The sequence below is a fragment of the Spinacia oleracea genome, chromosome 3, assembly GCF_020520425.1.
Source record: "Spinacia oleracea cultivar Varoflay chromosome 3, BTI_SOV_V1, whole genome shotgun sequence".
Classification (NCBI taxonomy): Eukaryota; Viridiplantae; Streptophyta; class Magnoliopsida; order Caryophyllales; family Amaranthaceae; genus Spinacia; species Spinacia oleracea.
In genome coordinates this window covers 157,347,561-157,367,715 of record NC_079489.1, presented here as the reverse complement: position 1 = coordinate 157,367,715, position 20,155 = coordinate 157,347,561, and the positions used below count along the sequence as shown (strand labels likewise).

General features: G+C 32.2%; 2 protein-coding genes and 2 non-coding genes across 4 annotated transcripts; all 4 read right to left on the bottom strand.

Moving 5' to 3' along the window:
- Positions 1-278: 278 nt before the first annotated feature.
- LOC130470207 (B3 domain-containing transcription factor VRN1-like) lies at positions 279-7,989 on the bottom strand. Its single transcript, XM_056839851.1, has 6 exons — positions 7,903-7,989; positions 6,484-6,823; positions 5,234-5,400; positions 2,880-3,182; positions 1,222-1,386; positions 279-566 (listed from the first exon to the last, which is right to left on the bottom strand). Exons 1-6 carry the CDS (start codon positions 7,987-7,989, stop codon positions 279-281), a joined length of 1,350 nt encoding a protein of 449 aa, XP_056695829.1.
- A 2,503-nt stretch (positions 7,990-10,492) lies between these two features.
- TRNAL-UAA (transfer RNA leucine (anticodon UAA)) lies at positions 10,493-10,575 on the bottom strand. Its single transcript has one exon. It is a non-coding gene; the product is annotated as a tRNA-Leu (tRNA).
- A 1,593-nt stretch (positions 10,576-12,168) lies between these two features.
- On the bottom strand, positions 12,169-14,134 carry LOC110787467 (B3 domain-containing protein At1g49475). Its single transcript, XM_021992089.2, has 2 exons — positions 13,977-14,134; positions 12,169-12,920 (listed from the first exon to the last, which is right to left on the bottom strand). The coding sequence occupies exons 1-2, from the start codon at positions 14,052-14,054 to the stop codon at positions 12,618-12,620; spliced, it is 381 nt and encodes a 126-aa protein (XP_021847781.1). The 5' UTR covers positions 14,055-14,134; the 3' UTR covers positions 12,169-12,617.
- A 1,153-nt stretch (positions 14,135-15,287) lies between these two features.
- TRNAE-CUC (transfer RNA glutamic acid (anticodon CUC)) lies at positions 15,288-15,360 on the bottom strand. The gene has a single exon. It is a non-coding gene; the product is annotated as a tRNA-Glu (tRNA).
- Positions 15,361-20,155: the final 4,795 nt, after the last annotated feature.

Here is a 20,155-nt window from a genome sequence, read left to right as displayed (position 1 = left end):
CTACTAGGTCAAGACCTCATTGATTCAGATTACTGTTATCTATTATATCCTGCTTTTGTCAATTTTAATTTAGGTACGAAGTAATATTTGAAGACTTGCCGGTAAGAATAATCATGGCTGATTCGCGCAAAAAAAAAAAAAAAAAAAAAATTACAATGTTCAACGTACTTTTATACTAGTTCAAATAGCTAGGATTGTAACAACAAAATGTGAAACTAACTACTACTTATCCGATCCCAGTGTCATCCCTAACCATCCATCAATTCGGTTTTGATAATCTAATTGTCGGATTCTCGACGATTTTCCTTAGCATTACCAACACGAAGTATGCCAACTTGAAACTCTTGTTTGTTGATCAACTCAAAGGCACATATATCATCCACTTTCAACTTGTTATCTATTGCGAACGTTTTCCAACCCGCTTTCAACCTCGTTTGGTTACAAGTATTAGATATTGTCACTGGCCAAATTTTCCGACCAGTATTCGTTTTGAGGCTGAACTTCCAACCGATCAAATGTCCGTTTTTTGTGTGCAAGTATTTCTTTTCAAATTCCTTTGGTATACTCTGCATAAATAAATTCACAAATTTGAACTTCAACAACTAATATAATAATAATAATAATAATAATAATAATAATAATAATAATATCTCTATTATATGACGGAACACCTGAGGCGACATAAATAATGATCGTCTATTTTACCCCTTACTAAAGTTAGAAAAATAAAAATAAATTAAACACACACAAAAAAAAAAAGTATACTTCGTATTACAATATAAATTGATTAATTTAAAAGATATTTACTAAAATCACCAAATATTAAAACTAAGAAAAAAAATAGAATAAAAAGAGCAAAATGTAATTAACCAAATAAGTATTATTGTGTTTACGTTTTTATATTACAAGCACCCATCGTGTGCATAAACTTTCAATTGCGTCAAGTTCATTTAATCTGCCCAAAACCAGCTATTTCGGAGTTTCGGACCAAAAATAACGGGCTTTTCGCGATATTTCCATGCCGAGCCAATTTTATAACTAAAATTCCATTTTTGAGTTTCCCCTACCCACCCAAAAAATTTAAAAATCGTGCGGACTTTCAAAACAGGTCTAAAAATTCTCCCCAAAACCCGCTATTTTTCAGGCGAACGGATTAGACTCAATATGACCAATTCTAAGAAACATATAATGGAGATTCAAATTGCAAAAAACAATACTCACCAATGTAAAGTGGTACTCAACAAAGGATGGTTGCATCTTCGTTACAAACAACGGATGCTTAGACTTCTTACATTGGGACGCATAAGCACGAACCCTCTTGATTTCCTCGATAGTAAAACTACACCCTCGAGCTAATATAACCTTGTTATCCATACTTGTTTGCTCCTGTTACGATAAGAATATTGTGTTAATATTGTAATGTCGTATACTTCGTATATGTCGCATTATCTAAATAGCCTTTTTATTAATAAGTACTACTTTTGTTTTCATAAAGATGTTTGCAATTATTATTTGTACAAATATTTTAAACAAAAGCAGAAAAGTTGGTTGAACATGCGATCTTTAAGCCATGTCACATTTCACATGACATGCTTATGTGTCGTGATTTAAATTAGAAACTAAAATATTTAACTTATATAACCTATCATACATGTTTCAAAAACAGGTATGAAAATCTTAATATTCTAATTTGTTGCCTTCGACATATCGACTATCTTATTTACATAGTTTATAGTAAAAATATTTTGATGACACATACCCTACGTGACGCCTATATATATACCAATTAAACTCCGACACGTAAGATTGTGGCAACTAAATGTTGTCGCAACTTGTGACCTTTATCATCACCTAATTAAAATATGGATGATTTTGCAATAGCCACAATAAAATGGGAGCCACCACAATACAATAAATCTTAACCATTAAATAAAATTGACTAATCTAAACCATTGATTTTGCTGTCTTTTTAGTTTAATATAAATAATTTTATAATAAAATAACTTTTTCAAAATAAAAATAAATAAAATGCACGATCTACAATTACAGTTTTAAAAAAGTGAACAAAATTTACGGAACTCTTGAACTCCATTTTTGTTTCTTAGAGATAATCTTCAACTCCATTCTTGATTGTCTTGCGCGAATCAAATTGGAGGAAAAAAATGATGTTACAATTGTGAATTACAAATTTGGATGGGTTCGTTTGAACAAATTTCTGAAATTCTTGGGTTTCATTCTAAATGTTCTTGGCAGAATCATACCGAAAAATTGATGAAGAGAGATAAAATACCAAAAATAAAGTTTGAACGTTGGAATCAAATTAGAAAAATTTAATTGTATCATAATCGAATTAGGAAGAACAGTAGATGACTTTTTATTTTATTTTTTTGTTTTTACCAGGAAAAAAAACCTGATGAAGACAGAAAATACTAAAATAAATTGACGTGGAGAACAAAAAGTAGATTTTTTTATTAATTATTTTTATTTTATCTATAAATTATTAGTAATATAAAGTCAACAGAATCAATGGTCCAGATAAGTCAACAATAATGAAGGGCTTAGATTTAATGCATTGTGGTGGCTACCATTTTATTGTGGCCACTCAAAAACCTTCCTTAAAATATAGATAAAGTAAGAAAAATGTGTAAAAAAAAGAAGGAAGTTGTAAGAAACAAATGAATAAAGTAAGTGAAAGTTGGTGGAAAATTGTAAATATTTAGGGTAAGAAAGGTAAGACATTAAATATTCATGGTTAAAATTAGAATAAAACAAAGTATAAAGAACATTATGATTCCCTCAAAAAAAAAGTATAAAGAACATTATGAAACAGACGAAAACGAAAAGTATAAATATCATTTTAAAATGAAAGTAGTACTAACTTTTGTCGGCGCCCCTTTGGCTTCATTAGCTTCAGCTTTTCCCATATCTTTAACACCACCAAATACGAATACCCGTACTCTAAACTCGTGTTTGTTGATCAACTCGAAAAGACATACATCATCCACTTTTAACTTGTTATATAACACAAAACATTTCCATCCTGATCTCAATTTCACATTTTTTTTATCAGCAACCATCTTCACCGGCCAAGTTTTTCCGGTATCAACAGTTTGGAGGTTGAACTCGTGGTTGAAAAGTCGTTCCTTATCCAAGTATTTCTCTACGTATTCGTTTGGTATAGTCTGGTTAATTATTCAATTTACCAAAATAAGTAGTACATCGTATTTATCAATTAATACAAGTGCGAACTTAGTTAAGTGAGATAAACAATATAACATTAAAAAAAGTATGTCATTTATAGAAACGTTGCAAGAATTTATAAGAAAAGCGGAGCGAAGATTCAGGGACGGAGGGAGTACATGGTATTCATCAATTAATTTATAATTTAATGCGGAACGGAACTACCTTATATGATGCACTTTTTCGAAAAAACTATTGTGTCTTTTTAAAAAAAAATAAAAAATAATTTGGTATACTTCCTTCGTTCCTTAAACATTGCGTTATGATTGACTTTATATTTTCCAACACATATTTTAACTTTTAATATCTCGAGTTATGTATAACTAAAAACTATAAGAAGTTGATATTTAGAAAATATATTATGGACACGAATCTAACAAGATCATATCTCACATGACTATAATTTTTCTTAATTATGAGTCACAAAAGATGACAAAACATCACTACAAGAAATTGTACTATTAACGACGGGAAATCCCGTCGCGAAAGGCCAATAATCGTTGATTAACGACGGGATTTCCTGTCGCGAACCCGTCATAAAACGGGGCCGTCGTAAATAGGAATCCCGTCGTAAATCCGTCGTAAGCCCGTGGTAAAAGACATTTGCGACGGTTATTCCCGTCCTTGTTTGGTTGTTAGCCCCGTCGCAAAAGGCTTTTGCGACGGAATTTTTGACCCGTCGTAAATAGGTTGTCGTTAAAGATACATATTCTTGTAGTGCATCTTGTGTGAATAGTGTAAAAGAAACAAGATAAGTGTGAATGGTGTGATATTTATGAAACAGAAAAAGTATAACTTTTTCTTTATAACGGACTTAGTTTCCGCTAGTGAGAATTGAAAGAAGAAAATGAATTTAGTGGGTTGAAAAATTGATAAGGGGGCACTTTAATCACTTCAAATGTCAAGAAATAAACTTAACGAAATTTGTGAAGGACTTAAGGTAGTGTACTACTCCCTTCGTTTCTTTTTATGTTACGTATTCTTTTTAGGGTGTTTTACAATGTTTGTTACGTGGGAGAATATTTCCTTTAATAAACTTATTATACTATCATTTTTTGTGTCATCTTTTAATTTTAATTGGTCCAATTTTTTCAACTCATTAAATATCTTTGTAATTTCCCAAGAATGTTAAGTTAGCAATCTTTGTGTTTTTCCATTATTGGTTCATTTTGATAAATAAAACAATTTTATTGGTTGTTGTAGTGATTAGTGGATTGAGGTTTTACTTGACTTTATTTTTTAATAAAAAAGAAAAAGAATCTTTATTATACGTTAATAAACGTGCAAAAGTCCAAATGTAACAAAAAAAAAAAAGAAACGGAGGAAGTAGTTTTAAGGTAGTTGTTTTTTTTTTCTTAAAAAAAAAACCTCTATAAATTAGTTTTTTCAAAAAGTTGTATCATAATATACTAAGAAGGTTGGCCATAAATATTCCATGTGACAATAGTGAAACAAAATGTGGAGATATATATCTATACTAATATATTAAAAGACGTTTTGAAAAACGTATACGTGTCACGTAGACCTCTCCTTATTACGCCACGTCACCACTAATTAGCATCATGACATGTCATTACAACAAAAAAACATCTAACAAGGATCGAACACAAGACCTCTTTGTTAAAAGTTACACTTCTTACCATCTTAACCAACTACAACTTATGTAATATCTTTCTATATAAACAAATATATTCTTTTTACAATAAACAATACATTGAATAAAAGTGAATGCAAAAAAGGAAATGATTATTTAATTTATAAATGTACAATTATTACTTTGAAGAAAAGGATGCGGATTTGTTTAGATTTTTAGATGTGGGGTTTTAGATCTGGGAGGTTGTTGATCGGCCACTAATCTTATGTCACCATCGTAATTTGATGATGACCCCATCTCTACGTGAACATAATTATAAAAAAAAAACCCGAATAAAAGTCAAAACCCGGGGCAACGCCCGGGCTACACACTAGTTCAAAATTAAAAACAATTACTCACCACACTATAATGGTGCTCAACAAAGGATGGTTGCATCTTGATTGCAAATAAGGGATTTTCACATTGGTCAGCATAAGCTTGAACACTCTTATTTTCCTCGGGACTTAAACGACTACCTTTTGCTATTATAAGCTTATCATTCACAATTGTTTGTATCCCTTCTTTGCCTAGACATGGGAAAAGTATATAAAAGATGAGTATATGAAATTATTCGAATGAAAGGGAAAAATAATGACAAATAATAAGGATATTTTGACACTTACCATCTTTTAAGTTTCAGGTTTTGTATTTATCACCTACTAAAACATAATTTTATATTTACCATCTTAATATATAGACCGTTTTAATATTTACTAACTTGCAAGTTTCAGTCCATGTGGACCCTACTTAACTACTCCCTCCGTCTATTTTTGTTCTTTACGTTTGGCATTTTGCACGCGTTTTAACGACTAATTAATGTGCATTGAGATTCCTCTATATTTTTTATTTAAACAAGACAAAATACGTTTATTTATAATGTTTTCACGTTTATCAAAATTCTGATATTGGAAAAATGGGAAAAAAAAAAATTAATGTACCATTGGAAAAGTGTGAGAGATAAAATGACTCAATTAATTAATTGGTTAAAATAATAATTAGACACAAATTTTGATAGAATATTAAATCACTTATGTGATAATATAAAAGGAAATGTAAAGAACATTTCAGGACACCCAAAAAGAAAAAGGTAAAGAACAAAAAGTGACGGAGGGAGTAACATTTTTAATTAAAAACCTAATGAAAAAGGAGAAAAAATACATTTTATAAAGTGCTAAATGCTGGTTATACAAAGTAGTGCAAGGATTGTGGAGGTAGAATGAGATAATCAACAGGTGGTTAATCTAATCAATGGGAAGCATGGTGATGGTTCTCAACTTCTCATCTAGGAATTATTGGCTAGAGAAATGACCTCAATCTATTTTTGTTTGGTTATATTAAGTTTACTCACATTTTTAGAGATATATCAATTTAGTGGCCCATACTATGGTTTATCTTAGTCCACTGGAGTTCTCTACACAGGTGTGGGTAAATTGGTGTTCTAATATTTTAGATGATGTAATTGTTTCGGATTTTTACTTGATTCATAATAAAAGTTAGTGGCTTTAGCCATTTCCCCAAAAAAATGGTAAATATGAAAAAATATCCAAATTATTCAAATGGAAAAAAAGAAACAGAAAAAGGACAAATAATAACAATCGTGTACGGAATACCTTTCTTTGAAGTACTAAGTTTAGTGAGATCAAAAGTTTTCCTTCTTTTTGGAGGGTTTTCCCTACATGTTTCGGGACCGAATGGAGGATAATCGATCTCAGAAGCGCTCATGTCGAAAATGACGACGTCAAAACGAGAATCTCCTCTATATTTGAACATTAAGCAATGGCCATGGAACAATGAGTAAAACTCTACAAATTCTGGCCAACCTTTTTGCAAAAAAGCCTTCCCATTTTCTCTTACCAAATTAAATTGCCATTTTTTACCAGTTGGAATGTGTAGGTAGATGACATTAGGGAGAACATCTCCATGGGTTTTCATAAATTCCTTTGGAATTTCCTGAAAAATGGTAAATAATACAAATGAATATATGATAAACTTCTTGTCAAAAAATAAAATAAAAAATATAAGTATATGATAAACTTCAAATCATCAAAGCTCAATTTGATATACATTATTGAGTTAGTGTTCAAGTTTTCCAACCCGTTTAAATTCGATAAAAACACGAATACAAATTTGAGATTTTATTTTATTTTGAACCCCACTTTAGTAATTAAATAACATAAATCCAAAATTACACAATGAACGTCTCTGTGACTATCCTTAACTCCTTAGCACCGATTTTTTTCCCTACAACAACTACCAACAAAGGTGTATTTACATCATAATAATTGCGCAATGTAGAAATTGATTCACTTATTATTTTAGGAAAAATAAGTTGTTTTCTTGTGATAAAAGAAAAAGTTGATTTATGTTCATAACAATTCAAATTAAATAATTACAATAAGTTCGGAATAAAATTAATAAAGACTACGCAAGGTAAAATTTACAACTTTAAGTAATAAAATATGTGTCTTACTTTTCCTTCAAAAAGGGGAAAATAAAGTATAATCTACAACTTAAATAAGTTATATGTTCATATTTGTTTATTTAATTGTTTAGTTATAAGCAAAAATCAAGTTAATTGAACACACTTCCCCTTATTTTACAATGTACTCCATACTTAATTATGAAAGTATAATCGAATGCATGTATGATCGATCATCATTTTACCTTGTTAAAATGATAAAAGGATCGAGAAATTAATGAAAAAAACAAATTAATAACGCACGAATTAAAATAAGCCAGGGATATAAGAAGAGTTACGAAAATCAAGTTAATAGAACATACGTCCCCCTTATTTACAATGTACTCCATACTTAATTGCTAAAATCAAGTTAAAAGAACATACGTCCCCTTTATTTTACAATGTACTCCATACTTAATTGTGAAAGTACAATTGCATGCATGTATGATCGATCAACATTTTAGCTTGTTCAAATTAAACAAATTAATAAAGCATGAATTAAAAAACAAATTAATAAAAACAAATTAATAAAGCATGAATTAAAATAAGTTAGGGATATAAGAAGAATTACGAAAATTTGGAGGTCGAGTCGAGGTTTGAGTAAGATCTTGAAGAACCTAGATTGAAGCAATCCTGCAGAAAACCTATCACCTTCCATGCTCATGAAGATTGAAGAGTGAATTCAAGAATTTAGAGTGTTGAACACAAAATCAAAATTGCCAAATAAATAAATGAATACTAAACTACCTACCCTCCTTTTTAATTAGCTCATTAATTAATTAAAACTCCCCTAGAATGTAGTACGTACCATATATATACCATGTAATTAGACCTGGTTATTGGACAGGGTAGTCCAATGGATATAGGGTTAGGGTCAAGTTAATAGGGCTTTTATTGGACAGGGCCTTTATTGGACAGGGCCTTTATTGGACAGGGTCATTATAGGGTCAAACTTATACTACAATTATTTTGAAAATAAAAATAGTAATGATACAAAAAATTACATGCATAGCTTCGTATTTACTTGTACTTGCACATGGCTCTTTTGTTTTTCATTTTTCATTGCTCGTTTATTGACCCGCCCAATAATGACCCGCTATTGACCCGCGACCCGCTTTTGACCCGCCCATTATCGACCCTCTAAAAATGACCCTTTCAATACCCGACCCTCTTTTGACCCGCACCGACCCTGACCCGCCCCGCCCGATAACCAGGCCTACATGTAATTAATACAAGTATAAACTTTTCAAATACTCCGTAATTAAACATTTCGGATTACACTTTTTTCACTACAAGAAATTGTACTATTAACGATGGGAAATCCCGTCGCGAAAGGCCAATAATCGTTGATTAACGACGAGATTTCCTGTCACGAACCCGTCATAAAAGGGGGCCGTCGTTAATAGAAATCCCGGCGTAAACCCGTCGTAAAAGACATTTGCGACGGTAATTCCCTTCATTGTTTGGTTGTTTGCCCCGTCGCAAAAGCCTTTTGCGACAGGATTTCTGACCCGTCGTAATTAGGTTGTCATTAAAGATACAAATTATTATATATAGTGTTTTTTTTGGGTGCGAATTAATCGGGAGGAGAATTTAGACATGTGGTACGAACGAGAAAACGGAGTTTCTCTGACTAAATTTACCAGCTGCCACAATAATAGTCGGTAAACTTGATAAAATACCGGCTGTTTTTAGAGTAGTCGTTAAAATAAAAAGAATTACGCCCTCAAATTAGTAGTCGTTAATTTAACGATTGTTTTTTAAACTATACCGACTACTAAAGTAGAAAACCGACCACATGTTATCCGGCTCAGTGGCGTATCCTCCTTGTGGGTTGGATGGGACTAACCTCCTGGGTGGAAAAATCCGTAGCGCGTTTTTAGTTACTCCCCTAAATTTGTACTCCCTCCGTCCCTTAATACTCGCACCGCTTTTCTTTTCGGGGCGTCCCTTAATACTTGCACCACTTCTATAAATGGAAATCTTTACCAATATTATATTATTTTTCACACTTATCAACTACCCCACCTACACCCCTACTCCCTAAAAAAAATCATTTAAAAATTCACATTCCTCACTCACCCCTCCCCACCCCTTTACACATTTCCCACTAATTATATTAAAAAATACCCCACTAACTACCACCCATTATTTTAACAGAAACTTTTGTGTAGGACCGTCTAACGGTTAGACCACTTTTTTGGTACTAACTAAACCAGTGTAAAACATAACTAAAAGTAATAAAATCATAACTAATTGAATAGCAAAATAGTTAAGGTATAAAGACAAATAGTTTAAATTATGAGTCGAATAGTTATTATTTGTAAACAAACTTATTATTAACTAAACTCATAAAATTTTAACTAATTGATCTCATTGCTTAACTAATCAGTTTCATTGTTTAACTAATTGGTTTAGTGCTTAACTAATTAGTTCGGTTGCGTAACTAATTGGTTTTGTTGCTTAACTAATTGAATTTTAGACTTAATTAACTAATTGGTTTCAGTGGTTAACTAATCAGTTGTTCCAGTATATAAAAGTGGTCTAACCGTTAGACCGTCTTTCCTAAAAGTTTGTATTAAATTAATAAGTCAATTCAAATGCCTTAAACTCCGCACCGGTCAAACCGGTGCGAGTATTAAGGGACGGAGGGAGTATATAATTGCATATTATATTGCTTAATTTTTCGATGTACTGGCAATCTGGCACCTTTGTAAAAAAAATTCAAGATCCGCCAGTATTAATCAAGATCAGTGTTACCCACAAGGTCACAACTCATAAGGCCAAGATCTCATTGGTTCAGATTACTGTTATTGATTGTATAATACACTCATAATGTCCTTTCTTTGGACCTATAAAGAAAGTTTATTGCCTCATTTACTCTCTAATTTTAACATTTCAGACCACTCCTTTTTTTTTGGGTGCGAATTAATCAGGAGGAGAATTTTGAAACTAAGACCTGTCGTATACATGCTCTCATGCTTAGTCATAACCATTTTGTCAAGTACACATTGGTTCAGATCAATAGTACAAGTATAATTAAACACATGCAATCAAATAAAAAAAATTAACAAAAAAGGATTACGAGCTTTTTTTTTTGAAAAATGAATTTTGGTGAAATAAAATAAGTGGATAAGTTTTCAAAAAAAAAACTAAAAAATTGCTGGCTGTGGGGTTCGAACCCACGCGCACTTATGTGCAGCAGTTCTTAAGACTGCCCCCTTAACCACTCGGGCAAACCAGCTGTTGTGTTCTATTTAATCACAGTTAATTATATATCCTTAAAAGACTTTAATACTCATAATAAATAACCAAATAGTCTTATAGGATTTCGTGGGTGGGTTTCGCTTATACGAGACCAGTTTGGTCACTTTTGATTCTCCTTTATTTTTATTTTCAACTTTGTTTTTTATTTTTATTTTTATTTTTATTTTTTTAATGTGCTGGATCGATGTTGGATGTTTAAGGAAAGGTACGAATGATGATCATCCACTCGACCGTCAGGGTTTGGTATGAATGTTGATCATCCACCTGGCCGTCGGGGTTTGGTATGAATTACTCCGTATTAGTTATACGTAGTTGGTAGGGTAAATTGAAATTACTATGTATGATATTATTTTCTCGTGTTTATTAGTAAACTTGTACTTCCTCCGTTTTCTGGTAAGCTTTTGGCCGAAATTCGCCGTTTAATTCGTAGGATTTGGATCAAGAGATGGAATATTAGAATTGATGTACCAATAAAGTTAGAAATAAGTTAAAGAGTATTATCTATCGGAGTATTTAAGTTCAATTGTTAATTTTAATAACATATTTGAATTGCGCAATATTTTAGTTTAGCTTTCATTATCTTTGTTTGAACTCCATTTATTTGCTATCTAGATTGGACTGGTTCGATCTTGTTTGCAAACTTTTAACAAAGGGCATAAATAAGTTTTAATTGAAATTTACGTACCCCTTCGATCCTAGAAGTTCTTTCTATTTTCTTTTGATATATCTGCCAATTGATTCTACATAAAAGAAAAAAAATCTAAGTATAAAATGAGTAGAGAACTCGTACGAGTGAGAGACCGACGGTTTATCATATCCTTGGGCGACTCGTGATCTACAAAATCAACAAAGTGAGCTACCTCAAGGGTGTTTCTGAGAAAATCATCTCCGGCGCTTAAGTCAGTCGTGTGTTACAAGTTAAAGAAAGGACATAGCCAGAGAGAAAGTTTGTGTCAGTAGAATTGATTACCTTAATAACAATCCGTAGACTATGGACCATGGTGCACATAGAGCATGGTGCACCACGTGCACCAAAAGAACACATGTGCATAAACAAAAGAACATGAGATTACGACAAAAGAACATGCAATATAATGTTTTACTTTTTTTGTTATAAAAAATCACAATTTATTAAAAAAAAAAAAAAAAATATGTCCATGTTCTTTTCACGTAACCAGATGTTCTTTTAATTATGTACTAATGTTCTTAAGGTGCACCATGCTCTATGTGCACCATGGTTCACCTTCTAAATTGCGCCTTAATAATGATGTGATGAATCACCATTTATAGGGATCTGAGGGGTGGCATCAAAAGTAAATAAATGCATTTGTAGGGGTGTAAATCCCTAAGCCTTTGAAAGGTCGGTGTTTGGACCCCGAAATTGTGGAGAAGGCCTAACTAGAGATTGTTATTGGGGATATTTTGGTAATTTTATTCTACGGGATATTTTGGTAATTCCTGATTGGATATGGGTCCCGCGGGGGTCCTATCAGTCTATCACCAATAAAATCTGATGTTCTTAATATAATCTTGACATATATCAAAAAATATCACACACGACTATGAGATATGATATTAGAAAAAGGCTCATCGCCACAAGAGAGAAAATAATTGCAATTGCTACTACAATTACCATATCTCCTAGGCATGACAATTAAACTTAACTTATTTGCTACTACAATTACCATATTACAAGACATGGTTTTCTTGAAGTGCAAATTAAGATGGATCACAACATCACAAATATGATAATACTAATCTTAATTAGAACCTATTGAGTTAAGTTCACTACTACGGAGTACGGAGTACACATACCGGTAGTTCAAAAAAGATGTTACATAAATCCTACCATCCCAATTTAGTTGTCATATTAATAATTCAAACTACGATATGTCGATATCACATGATATCAATTCCCGACATGCTTTGGGACCAGTAGTTGTAAAAGGATGTTCACGTAACTTTTTCAGCTCCATCCCAATTTAGTTGACATATTAGTTAACAATTCAAACCACGATATCACATGATGTCACATGATGTCAATTTTGGGCATGCTTTGGGACCGAGCGGGTACTCGATCTCGGAAGTGCTCGTGTCGAAAATTACGACGTCGAAACGAGACTCCCCTTCATACTTGAACAATAAGCAATGTCCATCATTCAATGAGTAGAACTTGACAAATTCTGGCCAACCCTTTTGCAAGAAAGTCTTGCCATTTTCTCTGACCAAGTCGAATTCCCATACTTTACCGGATGGAATGTTTAGGTATATGACATTTGAAAGATTACTTCCATGAGTTCTCATGAATTTCCTTGGAATTTCCTAAGGAATTGAACAATCATTAATTAGTCGAAACAATTATGATTGCAATCGAAAGCTGAGGAACATATATACACCTAGTAGGCTAGTACGAAGTATTTTAAAAGCAAAACCATAGACGAAGTATGATTAGTTGCGCCATGTGTCATTCCTTCCATTTATCCATCAATTATTTTTATTTTTATTTTCAATTTATGCTTTTGTTGTTTTCTAATATGTTTTTTTAAAAGCTCGATCTAATGCATCCTCACCTTCAACTTACTCATTCAACATATTCGCCATTTAATTTATATTTTCATTCAACATTTTCACACTAAATATTATTCACCCTCTAATATGTATTATTCCACTTCTAGCTACATTACCACTAAAATCACAAGTACTCGATAACCATTATGTAACCGCCAATTCTTTAACGGCTCAAGAGCTAGTTAACTTTAAGAAAGAAGAACAAATTACTTTATGTTTTAACAACCCCTCCACCATTTCCATATGTTACTCTCCATTTCTTATTAATCTTCCTGTTTAATTATGCGCATTTGTTAATGTATTGTCTTTGCCCATATTATTTTTAATTTCATATTAGTAAATATTACAAAAATAAAATAAAAATTTAATATGATGAAAATTCATTGAGACGAATCAAATAAAACATCACAAGACTATGTTTTTTCTTTCTTATATATTGGTAATAACTTCTCTCAAATTCTAAATAGTTGCAAAATTTCAAACAAGAAAAACATAGAGAAACGGAGAGAGTAATATTTTTTAATAGGGTTAAATTAACAATATTTCAACGTAGATATATCTCCTAGTAAAGAGTGCTTTTAAACTACAAAAATATGAAGTATCTGTACACAATAGTCATGTTGCTAGTGTAAATAAACTCGGACTGGATGTGATCGAGTTAAGTTATCATGCGACAATTAAACTGGAACAGGTAGAGTAAATCTATACATGACCGAAATTTAAACACAAATAATTAATACATGTACGAAATTAAAAGGAGTATGTAATCGAAATAATTAAGAAGGGATTAAAAAAGGAAAAGAAAAATACCAATTTATGGAGATCAAGTCGAAGTTCAAGTATGAGTTTGAAGAAACAAGGACAACCTGAACTCCCATCACTTGCCATGACTATTTAGCTAGATTTCTTACTTCTTCATTCGATCTTCCTAAAAGTGTACCTAATTTATTTAATAGATGTACAACTACAACCTAACCATCACTTTTTACGGTGTAGGTAATAAATGTGAATTTATTTCTGTGTTTTTTGGGAGGCTAATTTAAAAGAGGAAGTATAAATCTATCCCAGATATGTTTTTACAACCCCACTAAACGATAAAATAGGTTAAGGACAAATGTCAAAGGACAGAATTATTTTTTTTGGAAAATGACATCTGTTTTTGAAAAATGGCATCTGTTTTTGAAAAATGGCACCTGCTTTAATGCTTGTCTTATCCCTATTTAGGCATTTGTTCTTTGAAAAATGGCACCTGCTTTAATGCTTGTCTTATCACTATTTTGTCGTTTAGTGGGGTGAAATGTATTTGCTAAGTACATCTCTGATATGGGGCTCGCCGCCCTCAATTTAAAAGGCGTTTGCTCATTAAACTATACGATTCTCAAAGTTACATAAATAACTCGACTCACGCTTTGTTCTTTTCACCTGTTTGGTCTGGGTTTTTTAGTTTTTGGTTTGGTCTTGTCTGATCTGAAGCGGTTTGACCGTTTGAATGTTTTCTGTGAGTGCTTTTCTTTTTATTGTTTTTAATATGGTTTGCTTTTACTCGTCTGATATAATAATCAATAAGAATAAGATGAAAAGAAAATAGTCTCACTTGTTAAAGGTGGGTACCATTTCAGAAATATTGATTTCAATTTCCCCTACATAAATAACTCGAATGAATCTCAAGTTAAACCTCAAATATAATGAGAGTACTCTATCCGTTTCACAATAAGTGCAATACTTAATAATGCGCAGGGTGTAGAAATGTCTCAATTTTAACTAATAGGTCAAGATTTTTTTTTTTTTTTTTGCACGAATGAGCCATAAAGGGGCGATAAAAACAAATTACAAATGGGGGTGGGGACATAGCATTGGAACCTGAGACCTATCATACACATGCAAATCTCAAAATCAAATATGAAATCATATCTTAACTATAAAGACATTATTTTGTTTGATAAACATGCTAATTTAAACTAACAATTGTAAGTAATGCTCTGTTTTGTTCACCTTATTTCCACTTATTTCAGAAAAATAAATTCAGTTAAGTTCAGATAAAATAAAGGTTGACCAAGTAAACGTAGCTGATGAGGCTCGACCGTCTGACTTGTAAAATGTATTCCTTTCTTGGTAAAAAAATTCCGTTGCCGGGACTTGAACCCGGGTCTCTCGGGTGAGAGCCGAGTATCCTGACCAACTAGACTACAACGGATTACTGGTATTTACTTAATTATATCTCATAATATTTTATATGAAAGTGTGTCTCTCTTTCTTTCCTGTAATTAACTTATAATGTTGGACTAATTAAAAGCATCTGCATTTTTGTTGATTCCTTTTTGGTTTTTGATTTTTTGATTAATTGATTTTATTGCTTCGAAAATTGATTGATCGAACTAATTGTTGTCCTTCAAGGGATCCCTTTTTATAGGGCGTATTTAGAGATGTCAAAAACTGACCCAATCCGAAGAAAATCAGGTATAAATTAATTGACTCGGTCCGCATTGACCTCACTAGCCCTGCAATGACCGAAACCCGAATAGACCCGAGCCAAAATCAATCCGCATACCTGATTTGACAGTTGTAGGAGTGCAAAAATAATATGTTATTGTAGTGTCCTGAGTCAAGGGCCGCTATAAAGAAGAGAAAGTCTTAGACTATAATCAGTAGCGTCAATAATCACAAAGAAGAGTGGCCCCTTGCTGCAATTCTATAATTTTTATTCCTCAAGATCAATAAAATTATCGTCTCCTCTGCATGTAGACTTAGCTAATACATTGTTAGTGAATCACCGGCGTTATAATAAAGAAAAAATAAATTAATATGCAACTTAAATTAATACTCTACTCCTTATTTAAACTACGAGAAGATAATCCATGAATCCAAAAATAATACTCGTAATCACATTGATAATGTGTTTTGAACTGGGTTCGTAACAATTTGATAACCGTATTCTCATGAATTAAGTTCCAAATCATACCACCTAGATATCATTCTTGATTTTAACCCCATGTCATTGTGGGACATCTACCCACTGGGTAGACAACTCACTGGGTAGACAACCCACTACTAATATAATATTAAAAAAATAATTAATAAAGCTGATGTGGATGGGTGGTTTACCCGGTGTGTAGACAAAAAAAATTCCTATCATTGTGTACCCCCTTTCCCCCCTGATAATCGTATCTCAACTTTCCCGTAAAAAAAGAGGTAAAACTACCTTTATTGGAACTAAACTTTTTCTTTGTACGAAGTTTTAGATATAAGGACGATCTGATGATTTTTGGCAATAACGATTATGAAACTTAAAACGTACTCCATATAACTTTAATGGCTCGTTCGACATTCTAACTTTTGGCTTTTGATTTTAAAAGTCAGGTGTTTTAGATTGAATTATGAAGCAAAAATAGTCATACAACAAAAAATTAGAAAATTGTATTTTATGGTTTTCGTATTTTGGTACTGAAAATGAAAAATCGAACGAGCCCTAAGGACTGTTTACCGGTCCAAAATCTGACCGGATAGGAACCAGAATCAAGAATATATGAATTGATGAACGGACAGTAACGTTTTCAATTTGGGCCTTTTTTTGTTTTTTGTTTTCCCCGATTTTGTACGAGTTCATACCGGATTGGACGTAAATTATAGAATATGCCTTCATACAATTTTCTAGGTTATTTATTCCCCAACAAAATTATAGTTAGAGAATCTTACAAACTTTAATTCTCCATTTTGAAAGCATTAGAGATGGACTTAGAAGACTAAAGAGTAAGAAAACAATAGAAAACAACACGTTTGGTTTTAGGGCGTTAAAATTTTAAAGAATAACGATTCATTTAATTTACACCAGATCAATCGGCCCGGACCGAGAAAATCTGGATTTAGACCGGACCTGTAACCCAAAAATAAAAATTTAAATGATTGAAGACATGACCAAAGTCAAACGGACTTGTCTAGTCCGGACAAAAGCCAGTCCAATTTCACTATATTTTCCGGTCTGTGTTAGATTTTGAAGACTCCTACTTTGAAGTGTTACATATGTATTGTGAACTTATAATGTAAAAACTAATATGAAGACGGAAAAAAAATATAAAAACTAATGTGATAACGAAAGGAATAAGTTAAATTGACAACCTTGCATGTATTTAGATTTCAAACTTGTAGTCGAACAAAATCAAATCAAATTTTTTCTGTTTTTTTAAAAAAAAAGAAAAGAAAGATACAACAAAAGTTAGGATAGTCTTCTCTCAAGACTATATCCTAACTTATCTAAAGGTATAAAATAAGAAAATTTACTATCTATGTATGGGTCAATTTCTTGGTGCGTTTGTATGCGATTACCTAAAACAACAACATAATCTGCTGCGCGATTGGTTTCCCTGTACATGTGGCGAGAAGAAATACTATCAAAATTATTCAAAAGCTGCTTGATATCATTCATTAATACCTGTATCTTCCACGGGCATTCAGTTTTTCCCTGTAAAATATTTATGATTAATAAATTATCACCCTCAATGAAAACATGTCGTATATTTTTTTCGATGGCTAAAAAAAGACTATTACGAAGAGTTGTTGCTTCAGCAAGAAGTGGAGAGGAGTTTCCAAGATTGAAGGTTCGGCTAACTATATTATTTCCTAAGTGGTCTCTAATTACTACACCGGCTATTCCAAAATTGTATCAAATCAGAAATTAGGCATTAATAACAATTGAATGACATTTTAGCAAGTCCCACTAAAATTATTTTAAAAATTAACTCATTATATATAAAAGTTATCATGATGTAATTTAAAAATTAAAATTATTCTTTTAAAATTACTAATAATATTTAATTCATTATCAATTTTTAAAATCACCAATAAGGTAACCTTTTAACCCTTTAAAATTTTTATCCATCATTTTAACGATTTTAACCGTTTAAAATGTTTTAATTCACTAATAAGGTAATCATCTAATCTTTAAAAAATATTTATCATCAATTGTTTTTATAACATTAAATTAAAGTTATCAAAACATATTAAAATATATAAAAAGAGTAATTTTTACCCTGAATTTATTGTACATTGGGGCAACTTTTATCTACTTTAAATAACTTTCACGGAGTAACATATTTTGATTAAATTTTTATATTATGAAATAATTTATACTCCCTCCGTATTTATTTAAGGGACACACTTGCTTTTTTCCGGTCGTATTTATTTAAGAGATACACTTGTCATTAGGGGTGTGCACGGTCCGGTCCGGAACGGAAATTGGACCTGGACCGGAACCGGACCGGAATTGGACCGGACCGGACCAATAGATTCCGGTCCGGTCTTCGGTCCTTGAAAATACACGATTCCGGTTTTCCGGTCCGGTCCGGTCAAAACCCGGAATATAATATTAAAAATATAAATTTTAGATAGAATAGCCCAATTTATAGCCCACATACATTAATCTCCTCCCGCAAAAAAAAAAGACTTTGAGAATTTTTGTATATCAGTGGCCTTTATCCCCTTTAAATTAAACTTATGATGTGATGTACTCCCTCCGTATTTTTTTAAGAGATACACTTGCCTTTTCCGGCCGTATTTATTTAAGAGATACACTTGCCATTTTTAGTAACTTATCAATTCCACCATCTAATTAAATAATACATCTAATATACCATATCACCCACCATCCTATTAAACAAATATTTTCATAAACCCACCCCACCCTCCACCCACCAAAATGACATGGTCCCCACATATTTAATTATTAAAATATTTATCCAACCCTACTTGCTTTATTATTTTATTTCATTCAATTATTCTTCTTAATACCCGTGCCCGACCAAGTGTATCTCTTAAAAAAATACGGAGGGAGTATGCTATACCTAAAGAGAAATATGGGTCGTAAAAAGATAAAATCGTAAAAACAAATTGAGTTTAAGATTGTAAATCGCAAAAATTAAAAAAACCGGTCCAAGCCGGTCCAAAATCGGACCGGACCTGAATTTTCCGATCCTCGGTCCGCGAATTCTGAAAATTCCGTTCCACTGGTCCAACCGGTTCCGGTCCGGTTTTGGACGTGTTTACACCCCTACTTGTCATATTTAGTAACTTATCAACCCCACCATCTAATTAAATAATACATCTAATTTACCCTATGATCCACCATCCTATTAAACAAATAATTTCAGAAACCCACCCCATCTCTTACCCCCCAAAGTGACATGGTCCCTACTTGTTACTTATTAAAATATCTACCCAACCCACTTGTTTTATTATTTTATTTCATTAAATGCTTCTTCATAATACCCGTGCCCGACCAAGTGTATCCCTTAAATAAATACGGATGGAGTAATGGATAATTTTTTAAAGTGTTACATGCTTAAATTTATTCATTATGAGTGCTTTTGAGAAATAACTTTTATCAAATAATAATAATTATTATTACTAAAAAGTTACGAAGTAAAGAACTTTTACATTATCGGAATAACCTTTTAATCATTTTCGGATACCTTTACTTCCACATTATGTAATCAGGGTTGTAAATGAGCCGAGTCGAGCAGAGTATTAACGTTATCGAGCTAAGCTTGTTAAAAAATATTGATGTTCGATTATGCTCGATCTTGAACGAGCTTTTACTCCCTCCCCCACTTACTTTTTTATTTTTTTTATTTTTATTGGATTCAACTGTCATTTCTTAATATGCGTGACGGTCAACACGTGACTCTTAATAAAAATACGGTTGAAGTAACCAGGTCTATCCGTGTCACATCAACCCCCGCAAGTTAATGCTTGGGAGTGGCTCAAGTGAAAACCTGTGTAGCTAAGCTGGTTAACCGTGCTAGGTGCTGGTTCAGTGGGGTCCCTTCTTCTTACCTTAAAAACAAAAAAACAAAAAAAAAAAACAAAAAATCACAAGTTGTATAAAAAATTAAATAGGGTATTTAATAGTGTCATTTTCAATTTGATACCAAGGTGCCATTTGCCTAATGCCTACTGGACTACTCCATACTTAAATTAACCTACCTGCTTACAACTTA